The sequence below is a fragment of the Oryctolagus cuniculus genome, chromosome 5 (genome assembly GCF_964237555.1).
Source record: "Oryctolagus cuniculus chromosome 5, mOryCun1.1, whole genome shotgun sequence".
In the NCBI taxonomy this organism is placed as follows: domain Eukaryota; kingdom Metazoa; phylum Chordata; class Mammalia; order Lagomorpha; family Leporidae; genus Oryctolagus; species Oryctolagus cuniculus.
Window position 1 is genome coordinate 128745503 of NC_091436.1, and position 16304 is coordinate 128761806.

Sequence of the window (16304 nt, forward strand, 5' to 3'; positions counted from 1 at the left end):
AGGTGGGCAGTTCAAATACACCTTCTGCCCTCCCAGCTGGTCTATCATTCATTCATTCAGTCAGTCATTCATGTCTTCACAGGACACTGATGTGTAGCAGTCTGTCCAGGAGATGAGGAGACAGCAGCAAACAGAAGAGGCAAGTCCCCTCTGTGGGGGACTTTCTTACTGGTGGCACCACCCCTCCTGGCAGACTCTAAGGGAAATGACCCCAAAGTTTAGTTCTCCCCCAACAGGCGGCGTCCCTGCCAACTCTGAGTGCGGGTAGTGGAGAGGGCTCTGGGTGGCGAGAAGATGTGGGTGTGTCTCTGAGCCACTAGCAACATCTGAGCTCTCAGCCTCCCAGTGCCTCTGGCGAAGGTGGGCGGTCTCACAGCCACAGACAAGGAGGAGCCTGCTCACTGCACCCTCAACAATAATATAACTTCCTGCTTCAAACTGCTGGAAGAAAGGACTTGGAACGTTCTCGCTGCAAAGAAATGCTAAGCAATTGATCTGATGAATATGCTCACCACCCTAATTTGACCATGACACAACATATATAAGTATGAAAACATCTGTGTTTTTGGCACCAGTGTTGTGTCACAAGGGCTTAAGCTGCTGCTTGCGATAGCGGCATTTCTTATCTGAACGCTGGTTCTAGTCCTGGCTGCTCTGTTTCTGTTCCAGCTCCCTGCTAATGTGCCTGGGAAGGAGGTGGAGGATGGCCTGAGTATCCGGGTCCCTGCCACCCACGTGGGAGACCTGGATGGAGTTCCAGGCTCCTGCCTGCGGCCTGGCCAGCCCTGGCTGTTGTGGGCCTTTGGGGAGTGAGTCAGAGGATGGAAGAATCTCTCTGTCTCTCTGTCTTTCAAATAAACAAAATAAACCTTTTTTAAAAAAATCACGCTGTGTCCCTTAAATATGTACAATTGTTATGCGCCAATCAAAAATAAGATAAAGCTTAAGAAAAAACACCAAAGAAGTGCTTTATCAGCTTTTAGCTCAGTCCCTAGAACGGGACTTGGGGGGCAGAGCTGTCTCAGCTCCCTGGACCTGCTGCATTGGCATCACTGGGTAGCTTCCTAGACCTGCAGAGTCCAGTCCCCACCTCAGACCTACGGATTGGAACCTACGTTTTAACAAGATGAATCCCATGCATGTTCTTTTTTTATTATTATTTTTATTTTTTTGACAGGCAGAGTGGACAGTGAGAGAGAGAGACAGAGAGAAAGGTCTTCCTTTGCCGCTGGTTCACCCTCCAATGGCTGCCGCGGCCGGCGCGCTGCGGCCGGCATATCGCGCTGATCCTAAGCCAGGAGCCAGGTGCTTTTTCCTGGTCTCCCATGGAGTGCAGGGCCCAAGGACTTGGGCCATCCCATGCACGTTCTAATTTGAGAAGCCCTGGCTAAGATTTCTGCTCCCTCTTAATAGCCTCTGGCTAGGGGCAGCCACTCACCAGCAGAGGGCGCCGTAGGGAAGGGGTTTCAAAGCGCAACACCTGGATCCAGGCTGCGTCCCTTCCTCTCTCCTCCCAGAGTTCAGCCAGAGTCTACTGACTTCTGGGATCCTCAGCGATTCTCCTGTTTTGGCTCGACTTTGCCAGCGGACAAGGACGCTTGCCCTCACCCTGTTGTAGGGCTGCCGGGAGGCAGGACTCTGCCAGGAAGCTCCAGGCCACTCCTGCCCGCGCTCCCCGCCCATCTCCACTGGTCGGCCGGCCTCTCTGTTTCTCAGAGAAGGAACTTCTGTCCCTGGACACGCGGCAGCCACCTCTGAGCGCTGCTGGACGGCCAGGTGAGCACACCCCCAGGGGTGCCTTGGAGGAGGGTAGGCATTTGTGACGGGGTCACCTGGTGCCCAGTGGAAAGGCCAGGTCTCTGAGCCTGTTCTGGAGTGTGGGGACCCTCTGCTGGAGGAGGGGTGGAAAACGGGCCCGAGGGAGGAGCCAGGGCATGAGTGTGCCCACTCTGAGCACCTGCGGTGTGCTCCTGACCCATTCATCCCTGGACCGTTCACTGCAGTAACCGGAGCTCCGTCAGGTGCTGGGGAGCCCCGGGGAGAAGCAGTGGGGCCGGGGAAGGGCTGAGAACAAGACCTTGCTGCAGGAGATTGGATCTTTGTGCAGCTGCCTAGGGATGGGTGGGGCCAGCACCCTAAAGAACCCTCACTTTGGGGAATGGCTACCCAGGATAACCTGGTGCCTGGGCAAGACAGACTGGAGGGGTGGGCAATGAGGAGGAAGCGCTCAGAGTTGGCAGCCTCCAGACCACACCCAAAATCTGGGACCTTTTTCCTCTTCCTCCTATCCCCACCCTGCAGCGGGGGACTGGTGGAGCTGTCAGCCTGGGGGCCCTGGGGCTTAGCTGGGGAGGAGTCAGTCTGCTTCTAGCAGGGGAATGAATGAATGGGCTCCCTGTGGGTGGCCCTGCAGGGCTACGGGAGGGGTGCACGCTAGGCTGCCTTGAAGAGCCTGCGCCTGGGGACCCTGTTGCACCAGCCAGTGGGGGCAGGGGAGTTGGACTCTGGTCTTAGGAGGCCCCGGAAGGTGGTTGCTGTGGAAACAGTGAGTCCCCTCCCTTCACCGGAGCAGCCTGGCCCCTGTCACTAGCCGTGGACACCGCAGTCTGGGGCTGCTCCCTGTGGGGCCGTGAGCTCCCTTCCTTTTCAGCTTTCTTGTGTTTCTCTTCCAAGGAGGAAAGCAAGGTGCAGGGATGAGGTGGGAGGAAGCGGTGGGGAGGGGGAGGGGCCGTTTCTGGAAGGCTCTCCCATTATCCCCGCTCATCCTGCCTTAGTGCTGCTTCGTGACCCCCCAGCCATCCCCACTTGGGGAGGAAGCTCTGGCTTCCTTCTCCGGGAAATGGGGGTGGGGTGGGGGGAGGGAGGAACAGCGGGAGGTTGCTGCGAGGGCCCTGGTGGCTGCTTTAGCCCCCTGGGACCCAGTGTGGCTCCTGGTGCCTTAGCGATCCTTAGTGCAGTTAGCACTGTGACCACCACTACTGTGGTAGAAGCCAGAGGGGTGTGCAGACCGAGAGGGACGGCTTGAGGCTCTGAGCCCACTCCCCTTCCAGTCTGCGTTCCCAACAGCTCCCAGTCTCTTCAGTCCTGAGGGTACACAGAGGCTAGGAGGGAGAGTTGTGGGTGGGTGGATGGGTGGATGGGGTGGGCCAATCACGCATGCCGGCCTAGGGTCCAGAGTCAGTGTGGTTGGAGAGCCCAGGACAGGGCTCCAAGCCTTGAGGCTGTCAGGGGCAGGTGCGCCAGGGGGAGGCGCTGTTGAGCAGGAGGGCGTCCAGGTGGGGCTGATGCGGAGGTCCCTTGAGGGCAGGAACAGAAGGCAGAGGCTGGAATTAGTCGGGTGTAGGGGAGGGTGCTGGAAAGGAGAGGGGCTTGAAGAGCGGAATAGGAGGGGCACAGGTGGATTCTGGAGGCCTCAGGAGGAAGGCACATTTCTCCTGGAGGCTGCTGGGAAGTGTGTCTGTGGCCCCTGCCCTGGGACTGGATGAGGAGGCAGTGGCACCATTGCCCTGCCTCCAGCCTTGGTCCAGCCTCACTGTAGGCCACCACCTTTGTTTCTCTCCCTCCCTCCTTCCCTCCTTCCCCTGTTCCTCCTCTCCCTCCTTCCTTTCCTCCTCTTCTTCCCTCTCTTCCTCCTCCCACTCCCTCCTTCCCTTCCTCCTCCTCTCCCTCCCTCCCTTCCTCTCCCCTCCCTTCTTCCCTTTCTCCTCCTCTTCTCTCTCTCCCTCCCTCCTTCCCTTCCTCTTCCCTCCCTCCTTCCCTTCCTCTTCCCTCCCTCCTTCCCTTCCTCCTCCTCTCCCTCCCTCTCTGTTCCTCTCCCCTCCCTCCTTCCCTCTCTCCCTCCCTCCATCTCCTTCTCTTGTTCTGCTTCTGCCGCTAACTCTGATTACTCCGGGAGCATCCTGTGGTCCTGTGAGCTCCCCGCAGTTCTGTCTGGCAGAAGGAAGGAATAAACAAACACATCAGGACACTGCCTTATCATCTGCAAGTGCTTGCCACATGAGCTCACGCCATCCTCCTACTCATCTGAAAGACATCCCCCCACCCTTTTATTAGCTCTCAAAAAGAATTCAGAGTTCATACAAAACTACATGGTTTGTAGGAGAAAGTCAAAGATATAGAAATATAGAAAATGGGATTCAAGGCAACTGGCGTTCTTGTTGTACCTTCCGCCCCCTCCGTTTGTCACGTCTTTTAGCTGTGGCCCAGGAGAATGGTTTGGGAGTGTGTCCTTCCAGACCTGCCCGGACTGAGACAGCGGTCATGAGGCCACGTGCCTACTGAGCACCGGGAGCGCAGCCGGTCCCCGTGGGATGTGCCACACATGGGAAAATTCAAAGGCTTGGGATAATTATGAGAATGCAAACTATGTCGTCAGTAAGTTGATGAAATAATGACATTTTGAATATGTTGCACCAAATAAAACATATGGGTAATTTCTCCTGTTTCTTTTTACCCTTTAAGGTGGCCACTAGAAAATTTAAAATGACATATATAGCTTGCATTATACTTTAACTGAATACCAGATCTCTGCATATGTATGCCCATAAATATGTAGCAATAAAGTTTTTTTTTTTTTATATTAATGAGACGAGAGGAAACCTATCTCTCTGTGACTTGCTTTTTCCACTCATAGACTTTTCTTTTTTTTAAAAAATGTTTGTTTATTTGAAAGGCAGTGTGACAGGGAGAGAGGGAGAGAGAGAGATAGAGAGAGCGAGCGAGCTAGTGAGTGAGCAAGCTCTTCCATCTACTGGTTCACTCCCCAAATGGCCACAATATCTGGAGGAATCCAGGAGCCTGGAGCTTCTTCTGGGGCTCCCTCATGGGTGCAGGAGCCCAAGGACTTGGGCCATCATCCACTGCTTTTCCAGGCCATCAGCAGGGAGCTGGATTGGAAGTGGAGCAGCTGGGACTTGAACCGGCGCCCAGGTGGGATGGCGGTGCTGGTGGTGGCCCCTCTCAGACTTCTCTGTGTCATACTCATAGCAGAGGATAGCTGTTTGCTAGATGAGGAGACCGAGGTACATTAAGCGGTATGACGAGCTTCGCCAGCCACATGGGGACCACGTGGCACTTACGTTCACACCCTCCACGTCCAAACCCGAGCTCTTTCTGCATGTGAGGAGCTTTCCATGATGTGCATGGTCATGGGGGGCCATAGTCATTGCACGTGTGGAAGAATTGCTCTGAGCGGGCCATGCAGCGTGCGCTGGAAGGAAGGTGCTCCCTTGTGGCAGCCACATGGAAGCCGAGGCTTTATTTCGCTTGTGTTAGTTTTGTCGCTTGTGTTAGTTTTGATTGGCCATCAGTTTTGATTAGCACATAACTCTACATAGTTGTACGGTACAATGCTATATTTTTATACATGCAGACACGGTGCCATGATCAAATGGGAGTAATCACCATGTTCATCACCTTGAATGTTTGTCATTTCCTTTCCTCTACCTGTTTTAAAACATGCATTGCTGTATATACCTGTTGTGAGCAGAACACCAGACCTGTTCCTGCTAACTGTGACATGGCACCCCTTGTCTAACTCTCCCCGTGTCCTTGCCCCCCACTCCTCAACTGCCAGTAACCACTATTCCCCTCTGCACTTCTATGAGAGACACTTCTTAGAACCTCTTTATGAGTGAGATTCTGTGGGGTATGTCCCTCTGTGCCTGCCTTATTTCACCTAACGTGACGTCTCCTAGGATTTTATGCTAGTCTGTCGTGTACATATACCACGTCTCATTCTTCCGTTGCTGGATACAGGGCTTGATTCCATAGCGTGGCTGCTGTGACAGTGCTGTGATAAACACAGAATGCAGATGTCTCCTCAACAGGCTGATTTCATTTCTTTTGAATATGTATCTAGTAGTAGGATTGCTAGATCAAAAGGGAGCTCTATTTTTAATTTTTGCTGGGATGTTAAATAATTTTATGCCAACAATTTTGGCAATTGATGTGAATTGCACATCTTTCTTAAAAAACAAATAGAGAAAACTGACATGGGAAGAATGGCAATTTTTTGAATAGCTCCATATTTTTTAAGAAATTAAGTTCATTTAAAAATCTTCCCCTAGAGATAACCAAAGGCCTAAAGAGTTTCACTGGTGAATTCTACCAACCATTTAAAGAAGAACTAATAGCACAATAATATATGCCTTCAGAAAACAGAGCAAGATCAGACATTCCTCAACTCATTTTAAGAAACCAATATAACCCTTATATAAAAATCTAATGTGTATAAGAAAAAAATTATACAACTATAGTTCTAAATAGTACAGGTGAAGACTCTTAACTAAGTATATAGCAAATCAAGTCTAGAAAAAAGTAAAAATAATATGTGGATTACTAGATTTTTCTTTTCTTTTGTGAGTCTGCTCTGTTGAGTTTTGTACATTTGTGTGTTCTCATGATGGCAGTTGTCATCAATTCAATTCATTTTTAAGATTTATTTATTTATTTGAAAGGCAGAGTTACAGAGGGGTGGAGGCAGAGAGAGAGGTCTTCTATCCATTGGTTTACTACCCACATGGCTGCCAGAGCTGGGCCAATCTGAAGCCAGGAGCCAGGAGCTTCTTCCGGGTCTCCCATGTGGGTGCAGGGACCAAGGACTTGGGCCATCTTCTACTGCTTTCCCAGGCCATAGCAGAAAGCTGGGCTGGCAGTGGAGCAGCCGGGACTCGAACCAGCACCCATATGAGATACCAGCACTGCAGGTGGTGGCTTTACCTGCTCCATCACAGCAGCGACCCCTCAATTCACTTCTAATGTAGGATTCCCATAAGCATTTCTTGTAGTGCCAATCTGATGGTGATGAATTCCTTTAATTTTTGCTTCATATGGAAATAACTTACTTTTTTCTCGATTTTTTTTTTATGGATAGCTTTGCTGGGTATAGAATTCCCAGCTGGCTTTTTTTTTTTTTTCTTTCAGAACTTGAATATTTCATCCTATTCTCTCTTGGCATGTAAGGGTATATCTTTAATTTATTTATTTACTTATTTATGTTCATTTTCTATGAAAGGCAGAGAGATGGGGAGGGGAGACAGAGAGAAACAGAGATTTTCCATCTGGTGGTTCACTTCCTAAATGCCTGCAACAGCTGAGGCTGGGCCAGCCCAGTCAGTCTAGGGCCTCTACTTGGGTGGCAGGGACTCAAGTACTTGAGCTGAGTTTGCAACCTTGCAGGGTGTGTGTTAGCAGAAAGCTGGACCAGATGTGGAGGAAGTGGTAGCCAAACAGGTGCTATGTGATGTGTAAGTGTTTTAGGAGGTATCTTGGCTGCTGCACCAAGTTTTAGCAAAGTCTGCCATTAATCTAGTGGGGAGTCCCTTATAAGTGACTTTTTTCCTGAAGATTTTACAATTCTCTTTTTATTGATTGATTGGTTTACAATTTTACTATAATGTGCTCTGGGTATTTTTCAGTTGAATCTATTAGGGATTCTTTGGGCTTCCTGGGCCTTGGTTCTTTCCCAAGATTTAGAATGTTTTTGGCTATTATTTTATTGGATAGATTTTCTATTCTTTTCTTCTAAAATACTCATAATGTGAATGTTTGCTTCCTGGTGCCCAGTAAGTCTAGAAGGCTTTCTTTTTCCTTTTAAATTTTTTTCCATTGGACTGACCTGTTGTCTTTAAGCTCAGAAATTCTTCTGCCTGCTCAGTTTTGCTGTTGAGGATCTGAACTATATTTTAAATTTCATTTATTGAATTATTTAGCACCAAGATCTCTGATTTGTTCTTTTTTTGTGCTCTCTCTTTGCTAACTTTCTCATTCCTATCATTGATGTCATTGAATTATCTATGTCTTCCCTTGTATCTCATTAAGTTTCCTTGTAATCATTTTTTTGAATTCATTGTTGGACAATTCATTGATTTTCATTTCTTTGTGGTCTGTTGTTAGAGAGTCATTGTGTTCCTTTGGGGATGTCATGTTTCCTTGTTTTTTCACGCTTCTTGTGCCTCTAATGGTTTTCCTGCACCTGGTAGATCAGTTGCTTCTACTAGTTTTGTAGAGTGACCTACACAGTAAAAGATTTGCTGCTGACAGAGTGTCCTAGGGTGCTGGTTGGGTGTGCTGTGCTGGCTTTGGGTTTAGGTGGGCACTTCACTGTGTGTGTGTAGTTCCTTTACCTTTCCCTGTGACGTCAAGTCCCTCTTGGTTCAGGGTTGATATTGAGAGAGATGGAACAGCAGACACTGTGTGCTTACTTCTGTTGTTTGTGAGGCCATAGTGTTTGTCCCTGCTTGGCACCATCTAGTGCTGGGCTCACATATTCTTCCACTATGCTTTGCTGATGGAGACAGGATGGGAACACCTTGCCCACCTGGTTAATGTGATTCCAGAGGCTCAGTGAGCAGGTACTGACTTGGGGTCACGATTGTTGGGTTTTGTCCACCACTAGGTTTCACCATAGCAGGCCTGGTACTGGGCCTGGTACTAAGGCTGGCCTTCATCCTCTCATTCCCCCAAGCAGGAGACACATTGTCCAAGTTGTGTGGCTTATAATTGGCGAGCAGGGCGATGCAGACCACTCCTTTAATCACACTAAACTACGGCCTCTCACCTGGCTTCCTCACCTCTTGTAAAGGTGGCTTGGTGTGTGAGTAGCTGTTCAAATTGGTGTCTCTGTGGAGCGACTGTCAGTGGGGGATCCTACTCAGTGGCCATCTTTGGAATTCAAGCCTTGACCTCCACGACTTACCATGGTTTAACCCAGCCCTGACCCTTTCCTTCCCACAGGACACTGGCCTTGGCTGGCACAGGGGTGTGGGAGAGCCGGCAGCACTGAGTGACCAGGCGGATGTGTGCTCAGGAAACTTCCTTCCAACCCTCCCCATTCCTACTGCTGGTGGGGGTCCCGGTGGCCAGTGTCCTCCTTCTGGTCCAGTGCCTTCGGTGGCACTGTCCTCGATGGCTGGTGGGGGCCTGCTGGAAGCCAGATGCCCAAGAGGAGCCAGGATCTCAGCCTATCCCCCTGCCAGCAGATGAGGCCCCCAGGCATTGCCCACCAACTACTCTGCCGGAGATGGCCGCCTTCTACCAGGAACTGCACACACCTACCCAAGGCCAGACCGTCGTGCGCCAGCTGATGCACAAACTGCTGGTGTTTTCTGCTCGAGAGGTGGATCACCGCGGCGGCTGCCTGATGCTCCAGGATACCGGCATCTCCCTGCTCATCCCTCCAGGTAACCGTTCCCAGAGGACGGGTGTTCGGACTGGGCATTAGGGCACCACACCACTCACTCACAAGCATCCACATTGGTTTGAAAATTGTTTCTATAGTTTATCAACCTCAAAGATGGGCATAGTGTCTATCTTTTAGGACAGCTTCCAGGCAGGTGAGAGCCAAGTGCTTGTTCTAATGAATCACTATGGTGACAGGTCTGATACAGATGGAAGAGCACTGTTCACAGGTTCATACCCTGTAGGGCTGGCAGTAGCCCTGGATGGAGGGGCGGTGGCTTGCTTAGGATTATACCATACAGTGCCCACTGTGGTCTCACTCTTACCCCAGGCTGCTGCCCTGCTGGGCACCCTCTCCTGGCTCCCTGCTCCACCTCGTCTCTCCATTCTGGCCTGGTCTCTTTCCGAGGCAGGGGTGTCTTGCCTGCCAGACCCATCTCAGCTCCCCATCTCCACAGGTGCTGTGGCCGTGGGCCGCCAGGAGCGGGTGTCCTTGGTCCTGGTGTGGGACCTGTCGGACGCCCCGTCGCTGTCCCAGAGCCAGGGGCTAGTGAGCCCTGTGGTGGCCTGTGGCCCCCACGGGGCCTCCTTCCTGAAGCCGTGCCTGCTCACGTTCAAACACTGTGCCCAGCAGCCCGGCCATGCCCGTGCCTACAGCAGCAACACCACCCTGCTCGATGCCAAGGCCTGGAAGCCGCTGGGCCGGCCGGGGGCCTACACCTCCCGGGACGAGTGTCGCATCCATCTGTCCCACTTCAGGTAAGCAGGTGCCCATTGGCTTGTCCCCTCCTCCTTCTGTTGGGAACTGCTTCCTGATCGGTCCAACACGGCCTGCAAATCCCTTGTCCCAGGGTCTCTCTCCAGACCCTCTGTCCCCACATTCGCGGCAGCTTGTCTCATTTAGCCCCGTGCAGGACGGTGTGTCTCACGGCTGTCTGTCTCTGCCTGTCTGGAAGTGTCTGACGCAGCCCCATTCCCACCTCTGTCTCTGACACGGTCCCCTCTCTTCTGTGCTGATGTCACAGCTGTCCCCGAACTCTGCAGAGCCAACCCCACCCCCACAGTCCTCTGCCTCCCAATCTCCTTGCCACCCACTGACTGGAATAGGGCCCTACGTGGTGCCCTCCACCCCCAGCTGAGCCCACCTTCCCTCTGTCCCTTGCCCCACAACACCTGCTGGCTCTCCTCCCCACTCAAGGACGGTCACTGTGATGTGCTCACTCTCATTCCCCCGGCCGCACCTCTCCCAAGTTCCTCCCTATGTGCACCTTCCCCCACCCCCAGAAGTGCTCTCCTCTCCTCCCTGGGAGGCTCCCACAGAGTCCCCTCACCAGTGGGAGCCTTGTAGTAGGTGTGCTGGGGTCTTAGCATCCCCCGGCAACCCTACACACCTCTCCCTGCCTCCGTTCTCCCTCCACAGCCTCTACACCTGCGTACTGGAGGCACCCATAGGGCAGGCTGCCCACAAGTGGCTGCAGCTGGCTATCTTCTGCTCGCCGCTGGCACCAGGGCAGACACACCTGCAGCTGCGGGTCTACTTCCTCAACAACACGCCCTGTGCCCTGCAGTGGGCCGTGACCAACGAGCAGCCTCATGGTGGGCGCCTGCGTGGGCCCTGCCAGCTCTTCGACTTCACCGGGGCCAGGGGTGACCAGTGCCTGAAGCTCAAGTACATCTCCGAGGGTGAGGGAGGGGGGCCAGGACTGTGGAGAGCCCCACTGGGAGGAGGGATCAGGTCCTCCCGCCGGGCCAGGAATCCCAAGGTTCTCCCCTAGACTCAAGGAGGCCTCTTGATTTTGCCCACTTCCCCCCCTCTGCTGCCCACTTGGCCCTTGCCATCCTGCCCCAGGATAGGGTGATGCCAGACAGGGGTGGGGAGGACAGGAAGTAGGGGTATCCCAGTCTTCTCTGTTGGGGTCCTCTTTGTTTGTGGGTTGGGCTGCTGCGATTGTCCATGGAGCCCCTGTGTGTCTGTGGTTGTGGACAGGGCACATGTGTGTGGCTGCTTCAGGGGTGGAGGGGGGCTGCGAGAGTCAGGGGTGTGTGGTGTAGGAGCAAGGCCACTCTCGAGGGTCGCACCGAGGCTCTGGAGAGTCCCACCCACTCCAAGCCCTCCTGCCTGGCCCCTGAGTCCCTCGCTCTCTGCCCCCTCCCCAGGTTGGGAGAATGTTGACGAGAGCAGCTGCCAGCTGGTCCCCCATCTCCACATCTGGCACGGAAAGTGCCCCTTCCGCTCCTTCTGCTTCCGGAGAAAAGCAGGTAGCCCAGGGGCTGCCCTCTCCCCTCCCCTCCCATCCCAGTGAGTTGGAGGCTCTGCGGCCCCCATTCTCGCCACGCCACAGGCCCTCTGCTAAAGGCCAGGGGCCCCGGTGGTTCCTGGCAGAGAGGAAGCCGGAGGGTCCTGCCCCAGCTTCTGCTCAGTCCCAAAGTCTTCCTGTGGAGTCCCTCTGATTCCCCAGGCTCCCCTGTACCTGCTGTGTTCCAACCTTCTCTTGGCAGCCAATGAGAGTGAGGATTGCTCAGCATTAACCAATGAGATCATCGTCACCATGCACACCTTCCAAGATGTGAGTCGGTGCTGGAAGGACCTGGGGTGGGGATGGGGGGCCTGGGCCCATGAAGTAAGGTCTCGATCACATAACCAAACAGGCAAAGCCCCCTCTGAGGGGCTTAGGTTACCCTCCCTCCCCGACTCTTTCTTGTCTACCCATGCATGAATTCAGCAGCAGATTAAAAGAACCAAACCCTAGAATACTCCCTTCTCCCAGCGCAGGGGGACTGGGGCATGGGGAAACGTGGTATCTTTCTAGGCTAATGGCCTGCATCTGAGGTCATGTTTTCTATCGTTGGCAGGATGGGCGTTAGCTACTTCCCTGCACCTGTCACCCCAAAGCTAGGGTGCAGTCAGGGTGAGAGTCTTTGGGGGCCCATGGAGACTTCTTCACCTAACTCCCACCCCCCACCTATTCATTGGCACCTTGCTGCAGGGAGGGGAGTCAGGGAATGTGACAGGTGGCTTCCGCTACTGGCTGCCCTCCCCCTGCTTCACGTCCCCGCCCAGGCCTCCTCCTGGTGGCTTAGGATGCACTGGTTGGCTTCATGTCCCTGTTCCCAAAGAGCTCAGTGGGCAAATTTAAGGCTGAAGGTGGGGTCCTGGTGCCAGGGCAGCAGAAGGTGGAGGGTTGTAGCTCCCAGTATAGTGTGTCTGGGAGACAGGATGCAGAGGAGACACGAGGAGTGGAGGGAGGCCCCGGCTTCTTCCCCGGGGGCTGTCTTGGGACCCCCTCAATGTGCTCCCTGCCCCTCCGTTGACTTAGGGCTTGGAGACCAAGTACATGGAGATCCTCAGGTTCCAGGTGTCTGAGGAGGAATCCTGGGCAGCACCACCCCCTGTCTCCCAGTCGCCCCCATGCAATAGGTGAGGTGGAGGTTGCTTGGGCAGCTGCCTGGGGGATGTTTGGCACTTGCCATGGGTGGGGGGGGGGAGGCCCCTGCTGGGTCTCTGAGTCCTGAAGAGAGCACCCTTTCTCCGCTGCAGGCTGCCCCCAGAGCTCTTTGAGCAGCTGCAGATGTTGCTGGAGCCCAACAGCATCACGGGCAACGACTGGCGCCGCCTGGCCTCCCACCTGGGGCTCTGTGGCATGAAAATCCGGTAGGGAGAGGGGCAAGGGCTGAGGGGCTGGTGGGGCCAAGGGTCCTCAGGACACCGTGGGCACTGGGCCACAGACAAGGGCGTGACTTAAAAGTTGGGGAGCCCTATCCTCCTTGCTGTGTATCCCTGCGTCCCCAGTATCTAGAGAGATGCCTGGCGCCTGACAGGTGCTCCATCAATGCTTAACTTAAATCCGTGGAATGGTGGAAGGCATCGGGTCCATGGTGAGTGCTTGCCAGGCAGGGGCCCGGGGAGCAAAATGGCAGATGATAGGGTACTGTGTTTAAGGATATAGCTGGGTGCCTGGCACACACCAATTCAACAAATGTTAGCAATCATAGTGGCAATGGAGAGAGAGAGAGAGAGAAAGCGCTTCCATCTACTGGTTCACTCCCCCAGTGCCGGCAACAGTTGGGGCTGGACCAAGCCAAAGCTGAGAGCTGGGAACTGAACTGAGTATCGCACTTAAGCAGCAGGGACCCAAGCACTTGAGCCGTCACCTGCTCTCTCTCTCAGGGTGCCCATTAGCAGGAAGCTGGAATCAGGAGTGAGCCAGGACTCACACCTAGGCACTCTGGTGTGGAATGCAGGCATCCTAACTGCTAGGCTAAGCATCTGGCCCTGGAGACGGACTCTGAACTGAGTGCCCAGCGCCCAGTGAGTGCAGAGGTCAGGGAAGCCTCATCTAGGAGGTGGGGCTCGCGCTGGACCTGAGAACATTGAACCGGTATTCTCGGAAACTGAACACTGGGATGCGAGATGAGTGAGACGCTGTCCCAGCTCCCAGGAACTCCCACTCCAGTAAGGGGTTCACAGGACTTCAAAAGGGGACCAAGTCTCCGGCCTCGGGCCACCCCAGCCCCTGGGAAGCAGGCCAGAGCAGCCCAAGGGCAAGAGATGTGGGGAGGGAGCTGTGGGTCTTGCTGGGGCGCCCGGGGTGGGGGAGGAGGAGCCCGCTCTCCTCCTCTCTCCTCCTCTGTCCTCCTCTGTCCACCGCCCGGGCCAGGTTCCTGTCCTGCCAGCGCAGCCCCGCCGCGGCCATCCTGGAGCTGTTCGAGGAGCAGAACGGCAGCCTGCAGGAGCTGCACTACCTCATGACGGTCATGGAGCGGCTGGACTGCGCCTCTGCCATCCAGAACTACCTGAGCGAATCGCGAGGCAGCAGCCCAGCCTCGGCCCGCGGGGGCGCCCAGGACAACCAGGGCCTGGAGCTGGACGAGAAGCTCTGAGCGGCCCCCGCGCGGGCACGGGGAGGCCGGGGGCGTGCCCCTGTGCCCAGGGAGCCCCCAGCTGCGGTTGGCTCCAGGCTGCATCCGCCCACACTCCGCAGGATTCCCACGGAAGGTGCCTGGAGAGGCCAGAGCGCCCCTCGGGTGCAGGGTGCTCCTGGCCGGCAGGGGGCGCGGGAGCCCAGTAGATGGCCAGGGCTGCCCCTGCCTCCCTGCTGCAGCTTCTCAAAGCCACGGGCCCGCGCCAGGCCACCAGTACTCAGGTTCACTAGCCCGGGCAGACTGGAATATGTGAGAGGAGGTGGGGCCTCCCCACTTAGCAGGGGTCAGCCCGCGCCCCTGTGAGCCCAGGCGGCCCCTCCAGCAGCACTGCCCTGTGGATCAGGGATTTGGCCTTGCCCAGGAGTTCAGAGAGACTTGGTGGGGCTGGGGGAGGGGAGACTGCATAGATGGAAGCCAGGAGTGAGTATGAGGCCCCGGGGCTTAGGAGCCCAGCCTGCTGGGTGTGAGGGGTAGGGAGAGTTTAAGGCCAGGTCTAGAGGCAGGTGCACTTGGCAGCGGGCCTCTGTCTACCTCCGCCCCTGCCGGTCCCCTTGTCAAAGCCGCGAAGCAACCCCAAGGGTGGTTCTCGCCCAGCCTTTTTATCTGCGGCTCTCTGACTTCGTTTTTCTGGAAGTGTCTCTGGCTCCATCTTTGAAACTGTGTCACTCTGTTCTTCCTTGACTTAGCATCTTTGTGGCTGTGCCTGGTGGCCGTGCCCTGGCTCTGTGGGTTCCCTTATGTCTCAGAAAACCCCCACTTCTCCTAGGGGCAAGTGCTCAAACCAAGGTCAGGTTTCAAAGGCTGTGAAAAGAGCTGGATGGGTGGGGACTGCTAACCCACGAGATACTGTTTGGAGTCCAGAAATAAAGGCTCAGCTCAAAGAACACCCCTCTCGGTCAACACTGACTCAGCGCTGCTGTGTGTTAGTGTGTAGAGAGGACGTGAACAGCCTTGGACTTCGGAAACACAGCCGCGGCTCCGAGTCGATTCTCCCAATGCCTTTGTTGGCAAACAGGTGTGGTTCGCTTGTTGACAGGCAGGTGATCTCTTGGGCAAGTTTGCTTCTGTATTTAATGAAAAAAGAATTAGCTTTTTCCTATGACAAATATTATATAATAAAGTATGAAAACGACCTTTCGATATTTGGCTTGGATTGGTAAATTTGGGATGAATATGAGTGGCTGTGTTTGGTAACCGTACCAGTGAGGATGGGTTTGTAGCCTGTGCTTCCAGCTTGAAAACAGGTGGGGGCGGTGTTGTGGTGCAGCGATTAAGCTGCTGCCTGTGATGCTGGCATCCCATATTGGAGCATCAGTTTCAGGCCAGGCTGCTCCGCTTCCGGTCCAGCTTCCTGCTAATGCACCGGGGAAGGCAGCTGAGAATGACCCAAGTAACCACGTGGGAGACCCGGATGGAGTTCTGGACTCCTGGTGTCAGCCTGGCTCAGCCCCGACTGTCGCAGCCATTTGGGGGAGTGAACCAGCGATGGAAGATTTCTTTCTCCATTTCTCCCTTTCTCCCTCTCTGTCACTCTGCTTTTTGAGTAAACAAAATAAATCTTTTTTTTAAAAATCGGGTGCAGCAGGGGCTGACGCTGTGGCATAGTGGATAAAACTGTTGCCTGCAGTGCCGGCATCCCATATGAGAGCCGGGTTGAGTCCTGGCTGCTCCACTTCCAATCCAGCTCTCTGCTATGGCCTGGGAAAGCAGTAGAAGATGGCCCAAGTGCTTGGGCCCCTGCACCCACATGGGAGACCTGGAAGAAGCTCCTGGCTCCTGGCTTCAGATCGGCGCAGCTCCAACCATTGCGGCCAATTAGGGAGTGAACCAGCGGATGGAAGACCTCTCTCTCTGTCTCTCTGCTTCTGCCTCTGCCTCTCTGTAACTCTGCCCTTCAAATAAAATAAATAAATCTTTAAAAAACAAAATTGGGTTCAGCGTGGTACATCAGGGAGGTTTGTTTGCACTTCCGGGTCAGGCTCTCTGCTCCCTTTTCCTCTGTGGCCCACCCCTTGGTCCACCCTTCTGATTGGTTCTTCCCAGGCCACTACTGGGGCAGCCATTGGAAGCCACTGCCTTGGCACTTTTCCGGTTCCCTTGGCTCTGGATGGGCCTGCGAGAGTACACACTTTATCTTGGTGTCCGCTTACTTTCCCAGGGGCCCACGGGCTCGTCCCAGCCAGTCAGAGGCATAATTGTGC

General features: G+C 54.5%; 1 protein-coding gene across 2 annotated transcripts; it reads left to right on the plus strand.

Moving 5' to 3' along the window:
• Window positions 1–1460: 1460 nt before the first annotated feature.
• UNC5CL (unc-5 family C-terminal like) lies at window positions 1461–16031 on the plus strand. 2 transcript variants are annotated; one of them, XM_002714706.5, is made up of 9 exons: window positions 1461–1776; window positions 8737–9182; window positions 9639–9939; window positions 10601–10863; window positions 11338–11439; window positions 11680–11747; window positions 12498–12598; window positions 12719–12832; window positions 13839–16031. In XM_002714706.5, exons 2-9 carry the CDS (start codon window positions 8798–8800, stop codon window positions 14059–14061), a joined length of 1557 nt encoding a protein of 518 aa, XP_002714752.1. In that variant the 5' UTR covers window positions 1461–1776; window positions 8737–8797; the 3' UTR covers window positions 14062–16031. The 2 variants fall into 2 exon arrangements, with proteins under 2 accessions (XP_002714752.1, XP_069930783.1); XM_070074682.1 differs by having other exon boundaries at window positions 1476–1776; window positions 8982–9182.
• Window positions 16032–16304: the final 273 nt, after the last annotated feature.